General features: G+C 43.1%; 2 protein-coding genes across 3 annotated transcripts in view; one reads left to right on the top strand and one right to left on the bottom strand.

Annotated features, from left to right (window-relative positions):
* The window catches only part of LOC310780210 (NLR family CARD domain-containing protein 3-like), a 61018-nt gene extending 52346 nt beyond the window's left edge, over positions 1-8672 (top strand). For both annotated transcript variants that reach the window (XM_083640790.1, XM_083640789.1), the window contains one exon: positions 7557-8672. In XM_083640790.1, coding sequence (XP_083496916.1) covers positions 7557-8185 — 629 coding nt within the window. In that variant the 3' untranslated portion in view covers positions 8186-8672. The remainder of the gene's footprint in view (positions 1-7556) is intronic.
* Positions 8673-18807: 10135 nt separating this feature from the next.
* Positions 18808-24615, bottom strand: LOC310779431 (WD repeat-containing protein 55-like; the record flags this gene model as incomplete). Its single annotated transcript, XM_083639964.1, has 4 exons — positions 18808-19141; positions 19777-19790; positions 20708-21018; positions 24426-24615. The coding sequence occupies 4 exons, from the start codon at positions 24613-24615 to the stop codon at positions 18817-18819; spliced, it is 840 nt and encodes a 279-aa protein (XP_083496090.1). The 3' UTR covers positions 18808-18816.
* Positions 24616-26880: the final 2265 nt, after the last annotated feature.

The raw sequence follows: 26880 nt of genomic DNA, 5'->3' as shown, positions 1-26880 counted from the left end.
AACCCACTAGGCCACGCCCATTTCTGTGTGGTAGATTTTCCGCCATTTTGAATTTGATCAAAAACCTACTTTTGCGAGCTCCTCCTAGACCGTTTGGCCAAATCACACAAAACTTTTTCTGGGTCATCTATGGACTACCCCGACCTAAGGTCAGTAAAGGATTTTGGATACGTGAAACCGTTTTGAAATGATAAATGTCTAAACTTGTGTGTATTTGCTTTTGTTCTTTTCCTGCCCTAAAAGTGTGTGGATCTCAGAAACCATACGCCCCACATCACCCACCTTTCTACATAGTTTCAAGACATCACCCACTACTCAGAGGAAAAAATTACACCAATCCACCAGATGGTGGCGCTATAACAGCCAACCACCACTACTACTGCCGCTGCTGCTACTACTACTACTACTATTCTTAGTACTTCTGCTGCTACTATTGCTACCACTCCCACTACTACCAACACTACTACTACTACTATTACTGCTACTACTACTAGTACTGCTTGGAAACCGTCAGGTCACCGGATCTCAACCAAACTTTGTTTACTTGTGCACATACCAAGTCTGAATAAATGTGCACTATCTGACATATACCCCCCCAAGTCACCGGAAGCTTGGACCCCGCATCGCCGCTTGCGGCTATATTTCTACTTGAAATTATGGTAAAATGCATTATTTTTAGTAAAATAACATGTCGGCCGGCCACCCGAGTCGGCCCGGCCTACGGCTGGGCAGATGCACCCCTTCCTATCTAGGATGCATCCCTAGTCATCTTGTTCTGGAACCGGCCCTGCTAGTGAAGAAGAGTGAGAAGATCATGTGATATAACAAGCAGGAGGGGTGACACGCGGCGCGCGCCTGCATGAAGAGAGAGAGAGAGAGGGAGGGAGAGAGAGAGAGAGAGAGAGAGAGAAAGGGGGGGGGGGGGAGAGAGAGAGAGAGAGAGATTGATTTTGATTTTTAAGCACCTTTATTTTCCATAAATAAAGGACATTTTTAGCATAACCTACCTGACTAGATCATTAATCAATTAAACATATTGACACATAGACAGCATGTAAATGCTCACAGAAACACAGGTCAACAAACAAACACAAAGCATCAGTGAAGCATCAACGAGACAAAAAAACAGCAACATCATTCATGAGTGAATAAAACCTCAAATCCACTGTGATTCCAGCTCGTACCAAAGCCTTAAACAATGGCAGCAACTCCCCACCTGAAACATTTTCTATTTGATCTTTCCGGCTTTTGTAAATTGACAATTTGGCCTGTCCCACTGCAAAGTTCAACAGCTCCCACTTCATTGCATTTGCCCTTTTATAACCAGCACCAAAAATAAAATCAGTTTCACTCCAACTCCACCACATTTGACAAACACATATTCTACAATTCCAAACGGTACTTCAAGTCTTGTACACTCCAAAAAACAATGAAAAACAGACTCTGGTTCTTGACAAAAAGGACAGTTGTTCGACATGTTGGATTTAACTTGGAGACAAAACTATTGACTGCCACTGCTCCCTTCAATATTCACCACTGCAGGTCACCTGACCTCTTGTTGGCACCGTAACACGGGCGTTACGTTTCTGATTTTTTTCTGTTCATGTCATTAACGTGATGAATTAGGTAGTTAATTCTGAACAATGCTGTTCATGCTACATACCAAATTAATCGTCTGAATCTTGCGCATCGAACCATCTCTTCCTTTTTGGGATCAGATCAACACAGCGGAAGTTATTAACCTTGCTTGCAAGATGGATAACCTCGCAAGATCAAAAGAGATTCTCTAAACATAATGTGAAGCTAAACCGGATGGTAAGGCCTGTGGCTATGTCTCCATTGGGTTTCTAGCCATAAATACAACAACCACAGGTTGTTGTCAGGCAGTTGTCTGTAACCCTAGCGGTTCAGCCACAGTAAGCATTTTAGTTTGGGTATGTCGTTTTCAACATTTTCTTCAGAAATAGGTGGCTTTAGAAGAGGTTTAATGGTGCTTTATAAAACAGCCTCCACAGGTTTACAGTCATCCTGCACATTCAGTCTCTCTCTCCACACACTGTCTGTTCTCCCACTCAGCAGGTTTTTGTTTAGAGCTTACATTTATACATTGCCTTCCCATTTAGCAGCATCTGAGAGAGAGAGAGAGAAAGAGAGAGAGAGAAAGAGAGAGAGAGAGAGAGAGAGAGAGAGAGAGAAAGAGAGAGAGAGAGAGAGAGAGAGAGAAGAGAGAGAGAGAAAGCGAGAGAGAGACAGAGAGAGAGAGAGAAAGAGAGAGAGAGAGAGAGAAAGAGAGAGAGATTTTTTTTGATTTTCAAACTCCCTTTAATAAACCATTGCAAACCTAATACAACACAGCTTTATGCACTACACACACGTATTTTCTCAAAGGTTCACAAACAACTCCTCATCTTCTCCCACAGAGCACAAAACCCCCCCCAACCGTCCATATCTTGCTGAATTCCAGCACATTGTCCGTCATCTTGTAGAAGGCGTACTCCACCCTTAAACGGGCCTTCAGAGAGAGAGCGAGAGAGAGAGAAAGAGAGAGAGAGAGTGAGAGAGAGAGAGAGAGAGAGAAAGAGAGAGAGAGAGAGAGAGAGAGAGAGAGAGAGAAAGAGAGAGAGAGAGAGAGAGAGAGAAAGAGAGAAAGAGAGAGAGAGAGAGAGCCTATAACTTAGCCTGTAAATTTCATGCACATTCAATGTAAACTCTTATCTAACTCTGACTGTAAATTCATGTAAATCCACTGCCTATTTAACGTATAGATTTAACTCAGTCTGTAAATCCAACGTAAATTCATATTTATCATCCACAGATGATAATTGAACCGTGTAAGATGTTAGGGTTAGAGAACCCTAACCAGTTAGAGAACCCTAACCCTGTTCTCTAACTAGGGTTAGAGAACCCTAACCCTAACCCTAACCGTGTGATGATAATTGAACCGTAAACTTCACCACTCATGTACATATTGTATATATTTCCTACTTGATTTGATTGCAGTTGCAACTTTGCGATTGTCTTAGTTATCTTCCTACTTCTTATCTCTGTATATTGATGTAACTGCTACGCTGCATACAGACACTAAGACAAATTCCTTGTATGTAACTTGCATATGTGGCAATAAAAGTGATTCTGATTCTGATTCTGAGAGAGAGAGAGAGAGAGAGAGCAAGAGAGAGAGAGAGAGAGAGAGAGAGAAAGGCATTGCAGCGCGTGCCTGCAGGAATGTGTGTGTGTATGTGAGAGAGAGAGAGAGAGAGAGAGAGAGAGAGAGAGAGAGAGAGAGAGAGAGAGAGAGAGAGAAAGGCAATGCAGCGCGTGCCTGCAGGAACGAGAGAGACAGAGAGAGAGAGAGAGAGAGAGAGAATCAATGAAACATATTGACACATAGACAGCATGTAAATGCTCACAGGAAACACACGTCAACAAACAAACACAAAGCATCAGTGAAGCACCAAGGAGACAAAAAACAGCAACATCATTCATGAGTGAATAAAACCTCAAATCCACTGTGATTCCAGCTCGTACCAAAGCCTTAAACAATGGCAGCAACTCCCCACCTGAAACATTTTCTAATTGATTTTTCCGGCTTTTGTAAATTGACAATTTGGCCTGTCCCACTGCAAAGTTCAACAGCTCCCACTTCATTGCATTTGCCCTTTTATAACCAGCACCAAAAATAAAAGCAGTTTCACTCCAACTCCACCACATTTGACAAACACGTATTCTACAATTCCAAACGGTACTTCAAGTCTTTTACACTCCAAAAAACAGTGAAAAACAGACTCTGGTTCTTGACAAAAAGGACAGTTGTTCGACATGTTGGATTGAACTTGGAGACAAAACTATTGACTGCCACTGCTCCCTTCAATATTCACCACTGCAGGTCACCTGACCTCTTGTTGGCACCGTAACACGGGCGTTACGTTTCAGATTTTTTGCTGTTTATCTGTCATTAACGTGATGAATTAGGTGGTAAATTCTGAACAATGCTGTTCATGCTACAAACCAAATTAATCGTCTGAATCTTGCGCATCGAACCATCTCTTCCTTTTTGGGATCAGATCAACATAGCGGAAGTTATTAACCTTGCTTGCAAGATGGATAACCTCGCGAGATCAAAAGAGATTCTCTAAACGTAATGTGAAGCTAAACCGGATGGTAAGGCCTGTGGCTATGTCTCCACTGTGTTTGAGCTGGTGTTACTCAGGGTCAGTAACACATAAGCCCTTTTCCCACATGCGCTTTGTACTGCAAAATGACCGGAACGTGGTCTAATGCCTGCAAGTGGGAAAGACGCCGTGCCGGTATAAGCGCGACCCCGTCGTCCCCGACATTTCACCAGTTTCGAGCCAGTCACAAGAGCGGTATGCTTTTAAGGGGACGCAAGTGTAAAATCTGAGGGAGGGCCACCGCTCAACCCAGCCAAGTATCGGCCAAGGTGCTGGAAAAATAACTAGAGTTACAAATATAAAAGGAATTTCCGCACACTTGAATCTGTACAGATTTCACATTTATTAAGCGAGCTTTCGGTCGACTAGACCTTCATCAGAGCATACAGATCACAAATGACAGGCAGGCTTAAGACTCCTGCTCTGGTCATCAGCAGTATGCCAAACACCTGTGCACACTCAGGTAGAAGCAACACCTTCTGGGATTTGTAGTTTTTGGTGTTTGTAGTTCTCAGGCTGTGAGTCCCACTGAAGGGACCTACCAGACTAACTGAAAAAAAGTGTAACACAGGGAATACAGAAAAACAAAGAAACAATCATAAAGCATATTACAGTAAAGTGCCACAAAAAAACAAATATCACAGGTATAGAAAATACCTTAAATTTTTATCAAAGTAAGATAAAAAACTAAATATCAAAAATAGAGCAGGGAGCCTTGAAAGGGTTTCAGGTTGGAGCCGTCATTTGTCAGGCCTCCTACTCTACACAAGAAAGAAAGAATTAGTGAACAAAACAAGAACAGAAAAAACATCCTGATCTACAGCATAACACTCATGTCAAAATCCTCATTAAGGCCAGTGGGTTCTAAAGCATTTAAGGTATCAATCCAGAAGAGCTCTCTTTGGCATAATCTCCTATCTATATCTCCCCCTCTTGGCAGTTCAATATGTTCGATGCCCTGAAAACGAAAAGAAGAAATAGGATGAGAACACAAATTAAAGTGACGAGCTACAGGATAATTAATATCATTTCGTCTGATGGAGCTCTTGTGTTCACTAATCCTTTGTTTCAGCATACGTGTTGTTTTACCTACATAAATTTTATCACATGGACATTTCAATAGATAGATGACATTTTCTGTACTACATGTGATAAAGCCCTTGACAGGGAAGCTTTTGCCTGATCTAGGATGTCTAAAAACTGGAGTCCTCCATGTGTTGTGACACTGGGCACAATGGCCACATGGATAGTTCCCATCCTTTAGTGGGGCTAGAAGAGTCTGTTTTGGGCTCGTCTTAATATTAGCTCGCACCAGCTTGTTTCGCAGGTTTGGACCTCTTCTGTGGACAAAAAGAGGAGGATCTTTAAAATGCTGAGCCACTGCTGGGTCAGAGGTCAAAATAGGCCAGTGTTTTAGAATAGTGTTCTTAAGGATATGAGTCTGAGGAGTATACGTACAAATACAAGAAACAGAAAAGTTTAAGTCTTTTTTAACACTTTTCTTTAGAAGATCAGAGCGGGGTTTTGAAAGAGCAACCTGGAAAGCCTCATCCACACAGTGTACTGTGTAGCCTCTGTCCAGAAAACGTTTTTTCATGGCAGCAGCTTTGTCAAGAAAGTCTTGGACGCAAGTGGAAACGGGTCCAGTCATTTTCCGCGACAGCGGTCCTTCAATCATGGGCGAAGTGTAGCCTACACACGTTGCTTAATGTTCCAGCGGGCATAATCTTATCATTCGCGCACATTAAAGCAAACTGGCGAAATGATCTTGTATCTTGCCTAATAAGAGCAGTATGTCAGCTTGCTGATTTCCGAAGGCAACCCCGGACACATCAAACGAAGCCAGTCTGTAAAAAGTGCTTCAACGCAACGCAGGTGAACGGATAAACATCGAACCAGCAACTATTTCTCTCAGACACGGATCCCAACTTCTTCAAAGTGCATCATCTAATCATTCGCGCACATCAAAGCAAACTACTTCCACATTTCGCTTGTGCATTTCTTTCTCTACATACATAGGCTACAAGCGTTGGGCAGCTTGCCTTGCAAGCCTCTGCTATTCTCGCTGTGTCTGTCCTGTGTCAGGCGAAGTACGGAGGACTGAGTGAAGTTTTGCCGACCCCCCAAATAAGCTCCCCCCTCCCCCCTCCCCCAACATACCGGCTATTTGACGACTAGATTCCCATATGCGCACGCTAAGGTGTGAAGGGAAATTCAGGGAAATGTCCGATATTGACTTACAGGTAATTTTCCGGTACGCATGTGGGAAAAGGGCTATAGAGTCATTCGGACACTTGGAACAGAAACTTCAAAGTCTTACCTTTCAGAAAAGGTCAGGCAGTTGTCTGTAACCCTAGCGGTTCAGCCACAGTAAGCATTTTAGTTTGGGTATGTCGTTTTCACCATTTTCTTCAGAAATAGGTGGCTTTAGAAGAGGTTTAATGGTGCTTTATAAAACAGCCTCCACAGGTTTACAGTCATCCTGCACATTCAGTCTCTCTCTCCACACACTGTCTGTTCTCCCACTCAGCATGGTTTTGTTTAGAGCTTACACAGTATTTATACATTACCTTCCCATTTAGCAGCATCTGAGAGAGAGAGAGAGAGAGAGAGAGAGAGAGAGAGACACAGAGAAAACAATGCAGCGCGTGCCTGCAGGAACGTGAGAGAGGGAGAGAGAGAGAGAGAGAGAGAGAGAGAGAGAGAAAGGCAATGCAGCGCGTGCCTGCAGGAACGTGAGAGAGAGAGAGAGAGAGAGAGAGAGAGAAAGCCAATGCAGCGCGTGCCTGCAGGAACGTGAGAGAGAGAGAGAGAGAGAGAGAGAGAGAGAAAGCCAATGCAGCGCGTGCCTGCAGGAACGTGAGAGAGAGAGAGAGAGAGAGAGAAAGAGAGAGAGAGGGAGAGAGAGAGAGAGAGAGAGAGAGAGAGAGAAAGCCAATGCAGCGCGTGCCTGCAGGAATGTGTGAGAGAGAGAGAGAGAAAGAGAGAGAGAGAGAGAGAGAAAGGCAATGCAGCGCGTGCCTGCAGGAACGTGAGAGAGAGAGAGAGAGAGAGAGAGAGAGAGAGAGAAAGGCAATGCAGCGCGTGCCTGCAGGAACGAGAGAGAGAGAGAGAGAGAGAGAGAGAGAGAGAGAGAGAGAGAGAGGCAATGCAGCGCGTGCCTGCAGGAACAAGAGAGAGAGAAGGGGAGAAAAAAACACACACACACACACACACACACACACACACACAACGCACGCACGCGCGCGCGCACACACACACACACACACACACACACACACACACACACACACACACACACACACACACACACACACACACACAGCTGTGACAATAGTTGACAGGTCAAACTTGAGCTAAAATGGAGTCTTGTTGTCTCATCAGATGGATGTGAACTCACACTGGATCCAAACACAGCAGAGAGACACCTCCTCCTGTCTGAAGACAACAGAAAGGTGACAGCAGTGTGGGGAGAGGATCAGTCATATCCTGATCACCCAGAGAGATTTGACACCTATGATCAGCTGCTGTGTAGAGATGGTCTCACTGGTCGCTGTTATTGGGAGCTGGAGAGGAAAGGAGAGGTTGCTATAGGAGTGACTTACAGAGGAATCAGCAGGAGAGGACGGGGTCGTGACTGTGGGCTTGGAGGTAATGAAAAGTCCTGGGTGCTGATCTGCTCTGATGTTACAGGTTACTCTGTCTGGCACAATAACATAAAAACAGCCCTACATCTCCCCTCCTCCTCTGTGTCTAACAGAGTCGCAGTGTATCTGGACTGGCCTGCTGGCTCTTTGTCTTTCTATACAGTTTCCTCTGACACACTGATCCACCTCTACACCTTCAACAACACGTTCACTGAACCAGTGTACCCTGGGTTTAGGATTGGTTCTGGAGCTAAGCGTGGGTTTGGGTTTCTGAACAAGTTTAATAGTCCGTCCTTAAACACACTTACCTTTAAGTTGGGGCTTGAGTTTGAAGGCTCAGTGTCTCTGTGTCAGATAGATGAGTGAGAGAGAAACACACACTGCTGAATAAACACAGCTGCTGAGATGATGCTTCACTCTGTACAGGATCACACACACACACACACACACACACACACACACACACACACACCTTAGACAATAACAATGTTTGTATTTTCATGTGTTTTTACTCATTTTACTGTAAACAACAAACATGATCCATCAGTCAGTGTTCGTGTTGGGAAACTGAACAGGGTTTTAACAACACAGGTGTAAGAACATGATCATTTTATTGTGAAAATGAATTAATGAGACAGAATCAAGGTCTTCTTGTTAGTCTTAAGTCTTGTTGAGGTTCAAATATCTTTATTTTGCAACTTTGTTTTATTTTGCATTTGATCTACTTTTGTTTGTTTCTCAGAATGAAAGTTTTCTCTAAATGATGAACAATACTTATTGTTGACAAAATGTACATATTGAACGTTGCTTTGGACAGAAGCATCTGCTAAATGACATCATGTAATGTAATAAATGCCCTAAAATAAACAATATTGTTTCTTGTTCTGTTGTTTTATAAGTTGTGAGTCTTTCTTCCTTTCTTCCTTTTTACCATGAACCCATTTATTGTTCTTTTGACACAACGTGTGTGTGTGTGTGTGTGTGTGTGTGTGTGTGCAGGCTCTACCATGAACCATTTATTGTTCTTTTGACACAACGTGTGTGTGTGTGTGTGTGTGTGTGTGTGTGTGTGTGTGTGTGTGTGTGTGTGTGCAGGCTCTACCATGAACCCATGTATTGTTCCTTTGACACAACGTGTGTGTGTGTGTGTGTGTGTGTGTGTGTGTGTGTGTGTGTGTGTGTGTGTGTGTGCAGGCTCTACCATGAACCATTTATTGTTCTTTTGACACAACGTGTGTGTGTGTGTGTGTGTGTGTGTGTGTGTGTGTGTGTGTGTGTGTGTGTGCAGGCTCTACCATGAACCCATGTATTGTTCCTTTGACACGTGTGTGTGTGTGTGTGTGTGTGTGTGTGTGTGCAGGCTCTACCATGAACCCATGTATTGTTCCTTTGACACAACATGTGTGTGTGTGCAGGCTCTACCATGAACCCATGTATTGTTCCTTTGACACAGCGTGTGTGTGTGTACACTGCTGTTGTTACTCAGGAGATAGTCTCTCCCCACATAGTGTAGAGTCATGAATACACTGCTGTTGTTACTCAGGAGATAGTCTCTCCCCACATAGTGTAGAGTCATGAATACACTGCTGTTGTTACTCAGGAGATAGTCTCTCCCCACACAGTGTAGTGTCATGAATACACTGCTGTTGTTACTCAGGAGATAGTCTCTCCCCACATAGTGTAGAGTCATGAATACACTGCTGTTGTTACTCAGGAGATAGTCTCTCCCCACACAGTGTAGTGTCATGAATACACTGCTGTTGTTACTCAGGAGATAGTCTCTCCCCACACAGTGTAGTGTCATGAATACACTGCTGTTGTTACTCAGGAGATAGTCTCTCCCCACACAGTGTAGAGTCATGAATACACTGCTGTTGTTACTCAGGAGATAGTCTCGACTCTCTCCCCACACAGTGTAGAGTCATGAATACACTGCTGTTGTTACTCAGGAGTCTCTCCCCACACAGTGTAGAGTCATGAATACACTGCTGTTGTTACTCAGGAGATAGTCTCTCCCCACATAGTGTAGTGTCATGAATACACTGCTGTTGTTACTCAGGAGATAGTCTCTCCCCACACAGTGTAGTGTCATGAATACACTGCTGTTGTTACTCAGGAGATAGTCTCTCCCCACACAGTGTAGAGTCATGAATACACTGCTGTTGTTACTCAGGAGATAGTCTCTCCCCACACAGTGTAGAGTCATGAATACACTGCTGTTGTTACTCAGGAGATAGTCTCTCCCCACACAGTGTAGAGTCATGAATACACTGCTGTTGTTACTCAGGAGATAGTCTCTCCCCACACAGTGTAGTGTCATGAATACACTGCTGTTGTTACTCAGGAGATAGTCTCTCCCCACACTCAAATATTATGTTGAATCGCTGTGCTCTGCATACTACATAGTGAGTCTGTGCCAGTTCACAGCCACTGCTGGTTTTGAAGGCGGGGTGAAATTGAATGAGTGACAGGTCGTAGCACCGATGAGAGAGCGGTTCGAAAAATGGGCTGCGCCTCCCGTGTTGTCTGATCGCAAAGTCGTTACTGATTGGAGAGGACTGAAGCCATCACTGGCATGTGACCGGCCAAGTGAACGGTTCCCTCCCATAACCAGCCCTCTGAGGGAAAGTGTCCCAGACCCAGAGAGAGATCTGCAGCATGCAGTAACGTAGTGTATCAGCATAAGAACTCTCATGGGTCTGGTGTTGAGACTACTCAGGAGCTGACCATGGTACTGAAGCAAGAGGCGTGTGTGTGTGTGTGTGTGTGTGTGTGTGTGTGTTACTCATGCCATGGATATTATGCGATTTCTGTCTGATGTGCTGTTTCATGCAGTATGGTAACACCTCTGCTGTCTGGGTTTATGTTAAGTTTCATGTTGTGTAAAATGGTTCATTACATAGTGCAGTGCACTGTAGATTCTGCCTATATTTTAGCCGGATACAACCTTTATAGACTATGTTGGTTAGTCTATGTTGTATTGGCAGTGTTTTGCTGTTATTGTTTTGCCTTTGGAATGCAAAATGTTGAAAAGTAAAATTGTCACTGTTTAGTCAGTGTGTCTGTCCTTTTTTATACTTACAGCACCCTCTAGTGGTGAGAAGATTTTTACAGTAGTACAAGAGATGAATCAATGTTTCTTGATGTAATCATTGCCATTCAGATCAGAATTGGTTTGTAATACATTCCTGAACATCATGGCAAGATTGTTTCAATGTTCTTTCTTTCACTAGTTTACTGATCATTTCTTCCATGTTAACAGGTTGTAGCTGTCATAGGTGAAGTAAACATCAAAAGATGCTCCGCTACAAGCAGAAACCGCAGGACCACCGCGAGGACAACACACCGCAGCCCCTGGACCCCGCCTGCAGCAAAGCACCCCCGATGTTCACTTCACATCAAAGATGCTTTGCCACAAGCAGAAACCGCAGGAGCCACGACATGCCGCCCCCACGGCGGTATTCCTTGGTGAGAGTGTGGCCAGAGCACTCACACCGTTGGAAACCCTTCTACATCCTCAGCAGGTATCTCAGGGTCACCAGTGTTTCGCCCCCCCAGCCTGTACGCCTCGCCTGAGTGGGGCTGCGAAGACTAATCTTCGCCTGTAGAAGGGCTCCAACTGCGAGCTCTAGTCAGCCACACCCATCTTGCACCCCCTCTTCTTGTAGATTGTGTTGCATAGTTGATTTCTCTACTGTTGACAAAATGTGATATTGTTGGCCCATCCTCTTTTGTGGTGGCCCATCCAAAATCTGATTTCTGCCTATATATGTACCAAAGAATTTGCTGTTCATTTGCATCACCACACACTATACATGAAACAACTGAAGAGTCCTTCAGGTTCTCTGGATTGTGCTGGAATCTGGAACCTGGCAGTTTAGTTTCTCAGCAGTGTGGCTCTAAGGTGCTACACTCCTCTAAGACAGTGAGGACTCCTCCAGTCTAGGGAAAATCATCTGTATTGTGTTTTTACTGTTCATTTCTATTCTTCATTGTGTTTCTATTCATGTTTTAAAGCCTTTTTACAGTTTGATCTGCTGCTACCCAGTTTCCTATCAGGGGGCCAATAAGCTGAGCAGTGACAGTAAGCAGCCAGCAGGGGGCAGCATGTGACCGCCTCTACACACCACAGATGAGGAAGTTGAAATGTTATATTACCTTTGTTTTACCTACTGGCAAAACATGGTCAAATCTGCCCCAAACTTCACATGTTTGATGAGACCCATGGCTTGAAGACATCTACATGCCAATATTCACTTATAAGAAGAGGGCCACGGCAACACGAGGCCGTGACTGTGGCAGACCACGACGTGCATAGGTGGGTTCAATGCTGCTGGCAGCTCTTATTATTATTATTATCATCATCATCATCATCATCATCATCATCATCATCATCATTATTGCAAAGTATTCATGTCCAAACATCATGGCTTTGAATCTTTACAAAAATACCAATAGGAGAGGTGCATATCAAAGAAACACATTACCTTTATTTAAACTCATTTACAATGTCGACTAAAACAAGATACAAATTATAGTAAAAGATACAAGATCAAAGAAACAATCAAATAACAAATATATAAGTACAGTTAATAAAAGATAAAAGTAACTTAAAATTATAAAAATAATAGGAAATCCATTTAAAAAAAAATCAAAATAAATTAGTGCAAATAGAAATATTTAGAAATCATTTATTTTAAATGCCCAAGGGATACCAAAGTATTGATTTTCAGGGTGCTCTGTATAGAGTTCCAGGTGGGCGGGGCATAAAAACAAAAAGCAGTTAAGCTCAGTAATACTAACTCTAGGGAGTTCTAGCCAAACCCAATCATTAGGGGCGGCTGTAGCTCAGGAGGTAGAGGGGGTCGTCCACTAATCGCTTTGGATAAAAGAGGTCGGTGGTTCGATTCCCGGCTCCTCCAGTCTGCATGTCAAAGTGTCCTTGGACAAGACACTGAACGCCAAATTGCTCCTGTTGGTGTGGCAGAACCCTGCGTGGCAGCTGGCCGTCATCGGTGTGTGAATGGATGAATGTACCTACTGACTGTAAAGCGATTTGGATAAAAGCTCTATATAAATGCAGAACATTTACCATTAGTGAGTGTGATGTGGTCCAAAGGATCAATCTAGCAAGAATGTAAGAGAAGATGGTAGCTTGCCAATAAGGGCCTTCTAAGAAAATACACAAACAAACACAAACAATTCCCATGATGCTTTGACAAAAAGTTAAAAAAGTGCAATATTTTGCAAAAGGCCATGACGGTTGCACGGCCAAAACCAATCACATTCTGAGAAAAAAAAAACATCTGCTTCTCAAATTCTTGGGGCCGTTTTTTTACGTACCTCCAATTTGTCTTTGAGTAGAAAATGGAAGAAAGAGTTATTATGCCTGTGTTGAGATTTCCCAAATGATATGAGCCATCTCTGAGTTTATAATGGCCTGGACCGATGGAATAATGTATGGAGGAAAGAGACATTTCTATTATCTGAATTAGGCCAAAATATGAGCTAATTTGTTAGCTTGCTAGTGGACCTACAGTAACAGTAACAGCTTTTTCCCTCAGGCAGTCAGGCTGCTGAACAGTTGACTCACACACACTGCAACGCACTGTCACTTTGTTGTGCACCATTATTGTATTGTACTGTATCGTGGTTTGTGTTATGTCTACATGCACTGTGTACAGACATGTCTGTATCACGTGTAGCCTACATAGTTATGTAGGTCTACACCCTTTTTCTGTCGGTCTTTGTGACCATGTCCTTGTGTATGTAAGGCTGAGGGTGCTCAGAGCATAAAGAATTTCATTGTATTATACATCGTATTATACATATGACAATAAACTACTTGAACTTGAACTTGAACTTGAGTAACACATCACCAGTAACACATCACCAAATCATTTCAACATTATGTTTCTCAAATATACGATTATGGATTAGGCTATATTTTGGTGAAATTAAATGAACAATATTATAAAATACAAACAATGATCAATATTTTGTTTTCTGTTTTCCTCCGTCTCACGATCAGAATAATGTTCTTTGTAGATCAATGTAGTTTAGCTGAAAGTTTAACTGAATGAGTGAAACTGAATTCATGTGAAGACTAAGTTGTCAAAATAATTGGCTAATTCGAATTCAAATTATGTAAATCCAGAGTTGTTGAGCTGTAGCATCTCTGTTCAATCCAAAGGATTTTTATTTCTTTAATTTTTTTACCTAGCACCTCGCAACAGCTCCCGGAAGTAAGCTCCTGGATTAAGGAGAGCTGTGGAGTTGCAGCAGAATGAACCATTTGTGATGTACTTTGAAAGGGTCAGATGTTTAAAGAATCTAATTGTATATTATCAGCATTATTTTATGCATTCAAACGGCCCACCGCATACTTCCTGGAACTATACTTGGAACTAGCTAGAATGGAGCTCAGCTACGTGAGTGATGTGAGGATCAAGCATTTTGGACTTCTGTTGGCGTGACTCTCTCTTCAATGGCTCTGGGTAAATCTGCTGAGTGGACGCTTTCCAGTTCAATTGCTTGAAACTGGCCGGTGGTCCTCTCTGGCCTGAAGCCTGGGTCAGGGTACTCCTCCCTGATCCTCTGCATGCAGCAGCTGGGGAGGGCTGGCGTGGTGTTGGCGGGCGGGACCCCAAACCTCCAGGCTGTGTACGTGAGCGGCCATGAGCGAGGAGCGGTAATTATCACCGCTCCACTCTGCTCACATGCTCTGGTAGGAACCCTGGGGAGGCATCTGTACTGGCAGTGAATCTGCTTGAGGAGCTTTCAGCAGCTGTTGGTAGATTACCACTAAAAGGTTTGAATGTGAAGTCCTCCAGCAGATACTCTTCCCTGGGTGCCAATGTGTAGAGAAGAAGCTGTAGTGGGCATCAACAATCCCCATCAGCACGATGGGAGACGCCTGATTTACAACTCCTGTAAGTGCTTCCACTTCTGCTGGAGTGAGGTGAGCTATGTATGGCCCCGAGGTGATGAGGTAAATGCCACTCATCTTGGACTCCTTAAACGACCTCTGACCTCTCTCCACTCTCGTGTGTCAAGTCAAATGCTCTCTTTCACTGTCAAGTAAAATACTTTACAGTGCAAATGCAGCATAACAACACAGTCAAATACTTTACAGTGCAAATGCAGCATAACACAGTAAAATACTTTACAGTGCAAATGCAGCATAACAACACAGTAAAATACTTTACAGTGCAAATGCAGCATAACAACACAGTAAAATACTTTACAGTGCAAATGCAGCATAACAACACAGTAAAATACTTTACAGTGCAAATGCAGCATAACATAGCATCAGTAGCAGCACAGTCCTGTAATGTCCTCTACGTTATTTAGAAGGTGTCCCTCCACATCTGCTAAAACTGCTATGTGCAGGCAGACAGGAGGGACTACTTTTAAAAAACGATTTAAATTGGACTGTGTCTATTACTGTCATATTGCCATACCGGGTAACAGTTTCATAAAAGCAACAGCCCACTTCAGGCAGTGATATATGGTCATTATATTATAGCCCTTAGCTATGATATGACCCGACCATAATACCATGGTCTGTGCTGTGATCTATTGCTTAATTCCGTTGACTTGACTCTAATTCAACAATAAAATATGTACTGGATTACTCTGAAATGGGCCATTATGCTTGATAAGCACTTTTACTGGTGTAGCTTTAAGTACATTTTGATGCTAATACTTTTGAATGCAGTACTTTTACTTGTAACAGTATTTTTTATACTGAGATGTTTCTACTTTAAAGTAAAAGTATTTCCACCACTGGCTGCTAGCCTACTACAACTGCTAGATGCAAGGCATCCGTAACTAAATGGCAGCGATGAGAAAAGGGTTAGGGTTGTGCATAAAAACATGTGAATCAGATTAATTTAAACAAATACGTTTTTATCCACTCACACCTCTCTCATATTTTCTCAACAAGGTTTGTGGCGGCGCCAGTCTTTCACAAAGTCTGTTAACATCACAATATTCTTCGGGTTACAGTCTGTAAACAGGACAAACCATTAAAATGAAGGAAGCAGCCATAACTAATATGAAACAACAAAATATATGTTCTAGATTTGCTCCACCAACAGTCTTGAAGCGGGAATCTTCTAAACGGGAACCTTCGTGGGGGGGGGGGGGGGGGGGGGGACATCGGTTGCTAACGCCTGTTAGCAATAATGTACAGAGTTTTATGTCTGACTACTTTACAGTCTGAAACAGTGTAATCTTAGGTTGGATGTCAAAGAAAACAGATTTTCTAATAGTATTGCTTAACAATGTTTCACAGCTCATTTTGTCAACGTTTTGAAGCACAATATCCGTTTCATTAGTTTAGACCAGTGGTTCTCAACGTGGGGTCTGGGGACCACCAGGGGTCCCCCAGTAAATTGATGAATTGTTGACATTATTTCACTCACAATAAGTTAACACAATTGACCGTATTCACACAGCGGCCATTTTGAACTCAGGTGGGAAACTCTACCTGGAAGATTGGCAGAAATCTAGCGTTACTTCAACACACAACTAGGGATGAAACGATAACCGGTTTGAATGATAACCGTACCGTTTCAAATGTTCATTAATCATTCAAACCCTGGTACCATGATTACCGTGTTGCCATGATTACAGTGCTTTGAAAAACATGGTAAATACTGTCCATCATCAACCAAAGCTGGCAACCGTCTCCCAGATGCAAACGTGCAGCCTTGGAGAAATGATTTCAGTGAGTGTATCAATGCTTTTTGGGTCTGAGTTTCACTATCACACTTGGTGAAATGATTTATGTGAGTGTATTAGTACTTTTTGAAAATGTTCAGCACATTTTAATACCGTGATAATACTGATAAGCGTGATCATTTTAGTCACTGTAATTGTGATGTGAAATTTTCATATTGTTCCATCTCTAGACACAATAGAACTTCAGCAGCATCGGTAACAACAGGGACAAGAACTACAGGAAGTTAGTTAGCTTACTTACGGTGGAGCCACATTAGGGCGTCGTTTGACACATGCTGACGCTGCTGCCCATTCACTTTGTATTGAACACGCTGCTCAGTGCTCATCGCCTTGTGAAGCATGCTGGGATACCAGGCGATGCGGAGCAGGCTTGTGAAGTGACAGTGGGCGACAGAGTTCCGGGTTTCCGGGTTTCCACGCCCACCAAGCGACGAGTGTCCATACAGCTATGTGTCAAACGACGCCCTAATGTGGCTCCACCGTTAGTTAGCGAGCTATACTAGCTAGCTACCGAGGCTACACTGTAGGTAGTGACAATGGGCCAAATGTATTAAAATGTGAACAGGTATCCCTCTGATTCTTCATATACATTTGTTTTTCAGTGGGGAATCTGTGAAATAAGAAGTATATGATGTATCATACGTGCATCAGCAAGACAGTACAGAATGGGCTGGACTCGCTGTTCCAAATAGAGTTTTCCACCCTGAGTGTTCAAAACGCCCGCCTCCTCCGTTATCTCTCTACCTACAATACAGGAAGTCATGGGATTCCTGACAAACGCATAATCTACAATAAGAAAATATTCTGATTTGGGTCCGAGAGACAAAATCTGATCATAATGAAAGTCTCTAATGTGGACTAAATTTGGGGTTCTTGATATGAAAAAGATTGACAAAGATGGCAGATAGTGCATCACAAAATCCCCCAAAACCACCATATATCATCGCCGTTATGATTCCACTTTAAGACGATGATACGGAATTACCGCCCGGCTCTGGTTCGCGGTCCCATGTGACTCAGTGGGCGGGGCTGTCAGGGTGCGGGGGTTCGAGTCCCGCTGAACTCACACAGTCATGACACCGTGAGGCACTTGGGACAAAAATCTCTCCATCAAAGGGCAGACCGAGTTCGTTAGTTCAGACCGAGCTGTCCGCACGCACAGCAAAGACACATTTCAATCACAAAACTGAGTGTAAGCTGTCTTTAAAGAATAGTTCACACAAAGGTTTACTTTAAATTGGGTCATTATCGACTGAATCTCATGCCAGTACTAAACTCAGGTGAGTGTTTGTCTCTTCATACAACTCACCTGGAGTTCAGGCTCATTGCTCGAGGACTTTCTTCCAGTGGACGGGGACTCTGTGGAGCTGGATGTTCTGCTTCATAAAGGACAACGAATGTCCATAGAATTCCTTCATTACCAAACATCATGAAGCCAGCGTGGCCGCGTGACGTTAGTGTGTGCGGCAGTAGCCAACCTCCATCTTGTGAGGTCTGTTAATGCGGAAGTACATGCAATGCCAATCCATGAACTAATGGATCAAATTACTTATACATCGTCAGGTGTCTCACCTGGTAGAGCACGTACCACAAAGGCTTGCCTTAGTCCTTCCTGCAGCCGACCTGGGTTCGATCATGACCTGTGGCCCGTTGCTGCATGTCATCCACTCATTCTCTCCCTACCTTTCCTGTCAATATACTGTCCTGTCTAAGAAAGGCAAAATTATAAAAAATTAAAAAAATCTGAAAAAGAAAAGAAGAATATTATACTACACATGCTTTATGGAGGAATTTTATGGACATTTGTTGTCACCTTTGAATCAGAAGGTCCAGCTCCCCAGAGTCTCCATTCACTGGAAGAAGCTCCTCCAGCAGCTAGCCTGGAGAACGGCAATAGCTACTGAAATAATATCCTATAATTAAGAAGAATGCAAAGTCTAATTGTGTAAGCAGAAATTGTGTTCAGCTATGCCATTTTAAATGCGATCGCGCTGAATCTTTCAGGAAGTGTAAAGAGCACCCCTACAGGTGACCTAAAGGAACTGGATTTTTTTTAATGGGGGTAATTAGGGGAGATTAATGAGCGAACTTGCGATGGCTGTGCAGCCTCCACTCCACCGGTCACACTAGATACACTGGAGGGGGATAACGCTAGTGAAGAAAAACAAACTCACCCGAGTTTGTACAGTACTGGCATGAGGAGCAGTCGTTAATGACCAAATTACATTTTTTGGGGGAGAACTGTTCCTTTAATCGCTGCCACTGTCACTGTCGCTTTCCTCCTCCTCTTCCTCCTCTTTCTTCTCGGTCTCTTCCACCAGTCCAGAGAAGAAGTCGTTGTCTCCCAGAGCCTTCTTGCTCAGGGACTTCATGCGTCCGTCCTTCTTCTTCCTCTTGCGGTAGTCGCTGATGCTGAGGCCTTGCAGGCCGGAGATGTCCCAGAACTTGACCAGCTGGTCGTGGGCACAGCTGGCCAGCAGCCCGCCGTCTCGCGACTTGGCCATCTGCTCGATGGGCTCGCCCACGTGCTGCCCCACGCAGCCCACCACCCGGTTGGGGAGCAGGTTGATCGCTCTGGCAGCAGAACAGAGGAGAGGAGAAGATGCTTCTGTTTATATTTCAGGGGTCTCATTTACTAACTGCATGTGCTTAGGACCCCTACAAAGGATGAACTAAAAGAACGCCTGACCTATCCAGTGACTGCACGCACACCTGCATGCAATGTCCCTGTTCAATTGATAATCAGGCCCATTTATATGCGCCATGTGGTAATTGGCATCGACCATTTATGGTTGGATTGGGGCGGATCCACATGCAGAATGTCCTAGTTGGACGGTGGATTGCCTGCAGCAGGTATGGGCACCTTTCTGTGCCTGTATCGATATAGTAGGGCTGGGCGATAAAACGATAGCAATATATATCGCGATAGACACGGGATCAATACAATAGAAAAAAGTGGCTCGATAGAGCCGTTCGATAGACTGCATGAAAAAAACAAGAACGCTTCTGCTCCGTGGCCATGGTCCGTGGCTCATAAACAGCCTATCATGTCCTTTGTTAATACAGCGTGCTACGAGTGACACGGAAACCAAGCCAATCATTTACAGACAAACCGCGAGCGTGCACCCGCCCCAGCTCATAAACAGCCAATCATGTCCCTTGACAATGGGCAGTGCTAGTAGTGACGTGAACAGCATGTTTGATCTCACCCGGCACCACACACCTCCAACCAAGTGAATCAACAGTAACACAGAAGAGAACGTGAGTGCAGGGAGAAGACGTGGAAGAAATTGTCAATACAAAGGACGTGGAAAGCAGAACACCGTTGTCTATAAACGTTACAAAGAATTCAATGTGAGTGAGTTTCAATTCATGTTCACGTAAATTGACAGCGTTGTTAAGCCCGTAGTCTTTCTTGTGCGACACCAATTTCACAAATGCGGACATCTCCGACGTGACTTTGTGGAATCAAACGCGGGGCAGCTCCTTCACTGAATCACCGAACGTTAAACAACCCTGAAATACACGTTACCAAACGTTGTTTTTTGTTTGAGAAGGCTGCCAAAGCTAGGCTATGTCATCAAAATAAAACATCACCATGTCTGTAAATTACTGCTTGCACTCAGAGCATACATGATGTGTGACAGTGTTAGCATTACAATTACCTGTGTGCCTTGAAAATAAAGTGGTCATTAACACCCGAGTACTCGCCCCCATCCCTACTGAGTAGTAGGGGTGTCAAAAATAATCGATTATAAGATGCATCGCGATGCGGACGTGCACGATTCTGCATCGATTCACAAATGTCAAAATTCGATTATTATTATTTTTTTTAGAATCAAATAAAATATAATGGAAGTACATGCAGTTGTTTATTTTAATTATGGATCATAATACAATGCAATTCCAAATGCACTTTTATTTTAAAAGTAGCCACACAGTGAGAAAAAAGAAAGTGAGAAAAAATAAATCATGTATTGTGGAAAAAAGTGATGCATCGATTTAAGATGCATCGAGATGCATCGATAATCGTAATCGAATCGAAGCCCTCTCAATCGTAATCGAATCGTGAGGCCAGTGAAGATTCACAGCCTTACTGAGTAGAGAGACTGCCTTTCCAAGACGAGGCCGCTCGGGTACCGTTCCAGTCGGTGTTAACCAGGCGTGCACAGCTGGGCTCTTTATATCTATAGCGCTGCCTGTAACCCCCGTGTGACTCAAGTCCAAATGTAATGATAATGCGCCGAAGCCGTTCCAGTTGAAGATGTAAACGCTGCCCTCGCTGGAGCCGCACACCACCTTCCTGCCGCGCTTCATCACCGCCACCGACGTCAGGTCGCCGCTCTGAGGCTCCGACTGCAGCTCAAACCTGCGGCGCTTGATGTTAAACACGCCCATGGTGCCGTCGCCACTGTGGAGAGGAGAGATCACGCTGCCTTCATTCTGTCTGACTGATTGTAAATACAAAGTTGCAGAGTGTGAAAAGAAAAATCATATCAGTCATGAATTGTGGAAGTGTTTAACCTGTGTTGGATCAAATGCTTCTTGCCACATGGTATGTTGTCAAGTAGCGTTGAACTGATTAGTCGATTCATTGATCAACATGGACTTAATCGATTAGAATTCAAAAAAGGTTTCGGTAATTTATCAGTAAAAATACCAAACATTTGCTGGTTTCACCTTAAAAAAGGTATACTTTCCTCCGTTTCACCGTTTTTTTTTTGTCTGCCTGTTCTAGAGAATCACTTTATTTCTCTCACTCTCACAAATCTCAAAATAAAGTTCTTCAGGTTACTGGACAGAGCTTTTTGTACAAATAAAATCGAGCTGAAAATGAATTACCGTAAATTCCGGACTATAAGGCGCACCGGTGTATAAGCCGCACCTTCAAAGTTGACTATTTTTTTCTTATATAAGCCGCACCGGACTATAAGCCGCGGGTGTTTTAATGGTATTTTTTTTTATTTTTTTTATTGTGTTTTAATGTTTAATTACCATATGTAATGCTCCCATTTATTAACATTTCAACAAAACAACATAACACAACACCACCTGTAAGTTGTTATTTACAGTGCACACAGTGTCATACAGTGTCATACAGTGTCATACAGTGTGGTGAAGAGAGGAAATTAAAACAGAAGTGGCTTTATAGTTAGAAAGAGTGCTAAAAAAGATTTTTTTTTTTTTTTTTTTTTTTTTTAAATCCATAGATAAGCCGCACCGTTATATAAGCCGCAGGGGCCAAAAAAGCCCAAAAAACGGGAAAAAAGGTGCGGCTTATAGTCCGGAATTTACGGTAGTTTATCCCACTTCATCTATCCAACATGCTTGACTTCCCCAAAGGAAAACAGGTGCAACTAATCTATATAACAACACATCTGATGTCATGTATTTACATCGCCAAGTTATCCACAACCCAGACCAATCTAACGTAGATTTAAAGAGTCATAGTGCCATCTAGTGGTGGAAAAAAATATCTTTTTGTTTTTTGAGGCACTTGCAATTCAATGACCTTTAAAAACAAGGCCAGGTCGAAACCTGGCATAGGGCCGGTGTGCTCAGTAAAGTGCAGAACTCTGCCAAGCTGTGTGGGTTAATAATCCTGGGTTTAAGCTTCATTAACATGAAGTGCCAGATTTATGGTTAATCTAGTAATATATATTATTTTCACACATAAATGTAGGCTATTGAAATGTAGGCTTATTATGTGGTGTATTCCCAGCCTCCCCCCCCCCCCCCATACGTGTAGGCTAGGTGTTTTTTTTACAATGAATTCGTATATCATTAATAATTGGGATTATTGTAAATATTAGGATAGGTGAGATCAGATGACTGCTTACCATGTAAAAGCTTTAATAACACTGGAATTGAGGGCCATAGACTATGGCCCAAAATTCAAATATAACACTATGGCCCATAGTGTTATTAAATATTGTACATGGTATGCAGTCATCTGATGTCCCCTCCCCTAAACGTTACATGTCATGACTTGCTCCTTCCTTGGCAGAGATCTGTGCTCGAGCACATTGCCTCGTGTTTCACTGTAAACGAGTAGGCTATTGTGACAAGCGAACTTTTTCAGTGAAACAAGTTCGCTTGTCACACAATACTCGTTTGACTTATTTGAGGGCATGTATGTTTATCGTTCACGTTCGCTAACCTGTCGGTCTTTAAACTCTTTGAACAGGTCGGGGTGCCTGTCGGCAAGATGTTTAGCCAGGTTCGATGTGTTTGAGCCTTTCGCTTTGGTCGCGTTGAAGCACCTTTTACTTCAGGAGCAACTGCACGGCCGGGCGTCAAGTCAGCCAGAATGTACTAGTACGTCATCCGCTTTGTTGCTTTCAAAATAAAACGCTTATTGTAACCTTATTTATTTTGAGTAATGCGTTACAGCCACAGTTTCACGCCATATAACATCACAACGAGTATTTTGATACAAGGTTTGCTGCTTCATTCATTGAAATACCTTTTCTCCTCCAACGTGCATCAATAAGCTATTTACTTTTGTTTAAGTAACATTATTTAGAAAGTTTTAACCGGAAGTTTTCCAGCTCTTCCCGAAAAAAGCTGCCTGGAGATATTCTCCCGAATGAGAAGCACGCTTCTTCATAGCGCACGCCCGATAAAACTCATTCAAAACGTTGCACTAGTTTACTGACTACACTGTCGTTTCCCATAACGTTAGTCACAAGAAATGTGGAGAAAGAATCACTTTTTGGGAGACAATCGCATCATGGTGATCACTATTCAGCAACAATGGACATGTATTGGAAATGAAATGCCTTCGCTTGTTTCACAACTTGTCTGCTCCAAAGCGCTACTCCAACCGGAGATACTGTCTAAAGGTAGGCTTTAGAATGATGTTAGCTTAGCGTCACCTAATATCATCACAGTCAGTCCCTCTCCTGACAAAAAAATGCTCCAGGTAGCGCTTTTTCCATGCAAAAATGCAAACATTATGTGTGAACAGCCCCATACACAGCAGATTACCCCTGCTCAGACATTACCATAGTAATCACACAGCCCGCGCCCCCCGCGCGACTCGTTCATAATAGAAGGAGAGTACTCGACTATTTAAATTGCTTAAAATGCCCATCCCTAGAAGCCGCTGCCATTTTCGCTGTGTCTGTCCTCCTGTGTGTCGGGTGCTGCACTGGCCATAGAGCGAGCAGAGAGGGAGGAGGGGAAAGTCGGCACGCCCACACAAAGACATTACATCGCCTGAGTGAGTGCTAAAATGGTCTGGGCGACAGAGTGGAATGTAAGGGCCCTGCTGTGCATTGCACACCGGCCCCAAAAATCCTGTTTCCTCTATGCTAGCTTCAGGGTTCCAACTAGGGGTGCCGCAAAATAATCGATTAATCGATTAGTCGTCGACACACTCACTAGTCGGAGTGAAAATTACTAATCGACAATTATTTTACTATTTTATTTTTATTTTTTGCGTCTTTCACCGTCAGTCATCCATGCGCTAGTAGAATTCCCAGGGTCACTGAAGGCAACTGCCCCTCCGCCCCCCTCCCCGCACACAGAGGACAGGAGTTGAGAAGTACACAAAGGAGGAGCAACAATGGCCACGCGACAGAAAACTAGCAAAGTTTGGCAATACTTTGATGAAGAAAGAGACAACAAGGTTGTGTGTCGGCTATGTTCTCTCAAGCTTGCATATAACCACTCTACCACTGCAATGAGGACCCACCTTCAGAACAAGCATCTCGACGTAAACTTGCGTGGAGGAGATGATGCAGGCAGACCAGTATCACAGCTTTTACTGCAGAACCCCGCAGACGATGTGACCCTCGCCGGTCCGAAACGATCACACAACTCCTCGCTGAGATGACTGCCCGCGATATGCTACCACTGTGCTTTGTCGAGGGCGAAGGCTTTCGCAAGTTGATGAACTTTGTCGAGCCCGCATACACCGTGCCGGGGCGCACCTTGATAACATCCAGAGTGGAGGTGAGCCATGGCAAAATGACTGAGTACATTAAACAGCAGTTAGAGGAGGCACAGTGTGTGGCAATAACGTCAGACATCTGGACGTCCATTGCAACAGAAGCATACGTGACAATAACCTGTCATTTCATCAACGAACGTGGACAGCTCTGTAGCTGTGTTCTACAAACCCGCCCCATGGAGGACAGGCATAGCGGTGAAAATCTGGCAGCACACCTGCGAGAAGCAGTCAGTGACTGGAAACTGGAAGAGAAAGTCGTTGCCTGTGTGCACGATAATGCAAATAAATACATGTAATAATTGCATGTTGAATGTTTTGACATAGATTAAATTATGGTCAATTTAGATGGCGTCCTGATTATTATTATTATTAATTTTTTTTATTATTAATTTAAAATTTTTTTAAATTAATTTTTAAAAATTTTTTTTTTTTTTTTTTTTTTTTTTTGCTTATAGACTAATCGACTAATCGTCTTCAGAATTTAAGGGTAATCGACAGGAAAACTAATCGATAAAGGCATCCCTAGTTCCAACACATTTTCACTCAAAACTTGTCCATGACTTTTCAAGGATCCATAATAGAATTTCCATGTAATGTGAGGTGGTGACTCTGAATCAAAGAGGACACACCTCTTTATATTATATATCATATTATATTATATTATATTATATTATATTATATTATATATTTTCTTTATATTTGGGACCCCCTCTAAAACGAGATGGCACGTCGCAAGGGGTTTATCCTAATAAACAATTTCAATATTGGATTTTAGTGCTTTATGTTACTACATCACATTACATGGAAGCTATTGAAGTAAAACAGGAATTTTCCATACAAATGTTAATATAAAATCCAAGAAGCACTAAAATCCAATACAAAGAGGAGTGTCCTATTTGTCCAGTGTAGTAATCATTTCTGGTACTCATATGGAGTCACTGTAACACATTAACTAAAACGTATTGACTGAATTTATTTGACTTTGACTCCTGTATTCCTCTGTGGTGTTGGATACATTTGTACTGTAGTCAGCTATCAGTGTTGGGCAAGTTACTTTCAAAATGTAATATAATACATATTACTAGTTACTTTCATTTGAAAGTAATAAGTTACTTTACAATATTACTGTCTGTGTAGAGTAACTCATTACTTATTACACTCCTTTTGCATTACTTTTACCAAAACAGCAGCAGCAGCAGAATGACATCGCCGCTCCGGAACCATCCAGAAAAATAATTTCAACCGCCTTGAAGTCAGTGTAAACCATCCACAATTCGAAATGTTATTATTTTCCTTTGTTATTGTCATCTATTAGTGGTTATTTGCATAAAAACACATTTTGATTAGGAAATGATTGTATCTTTTTTAAATATGTGCTTTGATTAAAAAAAAAATTTGCTCGTTCTTTATTGCAACTTAACGTCAGTGAAGCTTGTGCTTCTTCTTCTGCACTTTCCACTTTTACTGTGGCTTTCCTGCATTCTTGGAACCCTGACTGCCACCTGTTGGCGAACTCTTGTAACAGAGGGGCGCATTTGTATTAATAACGTATAATGGAAGGAAATGCATTTGTTTATTTTAATTATGGATCATAATACAATGCAATTCCAAATTAACTTTATTTTAAAAGTAGCCACACAGTGAGAAAAAAGAAAGTGAATTCCAAATTAACTTTATTTTAACACGTTCACTGCCAACAACGAGTTGAGTCGTCAAACACAATCCAGCTGTTCACTGCCAACGACGAGTTGAGTCGTCAAAAAATATATATATATTTTTTTGACGGTGCTACGTGGATCAATGCCCCCCGCGTCTCCTATGGAGATATTGGAAGTATTGAATGTGTATAATCTATTTTACCGACCAGCTAGGTGGCGACGGTGCCCTCCCGACAGAGAGAAAGTCAACCAAAAGCAGCCGCCTCCCGCGGCTGCTTCCTCCATTCTCAAGGGAATGGCTTGCCGATTTTACAGTCATCAGTCACCAGACTCGCCGCTCTCGGGCCGCGCCAGCAGCAGCACACGGGGGATTGCAAATTTGCATAAGCCTAGAGTCGCACGGGGCTTCATCGGGGCTCTCAAACCCAAGAGACGAGTGAGCCCTATCCACACTCGCTGCCAGGGAGGGAGGCTGCTCAAACTCGCTGCCAGGGAGGGAGGCTGCTCGAACTCGCTGCAGCAGCAGCAGCAGCAGAGCACTCGCTGGTGACAAACGCAGGCTGAAAGCCACTAGACACGCCCACGGAGGGAGGAGTTGAAGGAGAGGGCGTTCGGAACTATATTGTTTGGATGTCTGATCTCTCACTGATGCCAAAAATAAATGGTTAAAGTGACTGTTCTGCCTGTTTGATTGAATT

This window comes from Poromitra crassiceps, assembly GCF_964638095.1.
Source record: "Poromitra crassiceps genome assembly, chromosome: 7".
Lineage (NCBI taxonomy): Eukaryota > Metazoa > Chordata > Actinopteri > Beryciformes > Melamphaidae > Poromitra > Poromitra crassiceps.
This window is presented reverse-complemented; position numbering and strand designations above follow the sequence as displayed.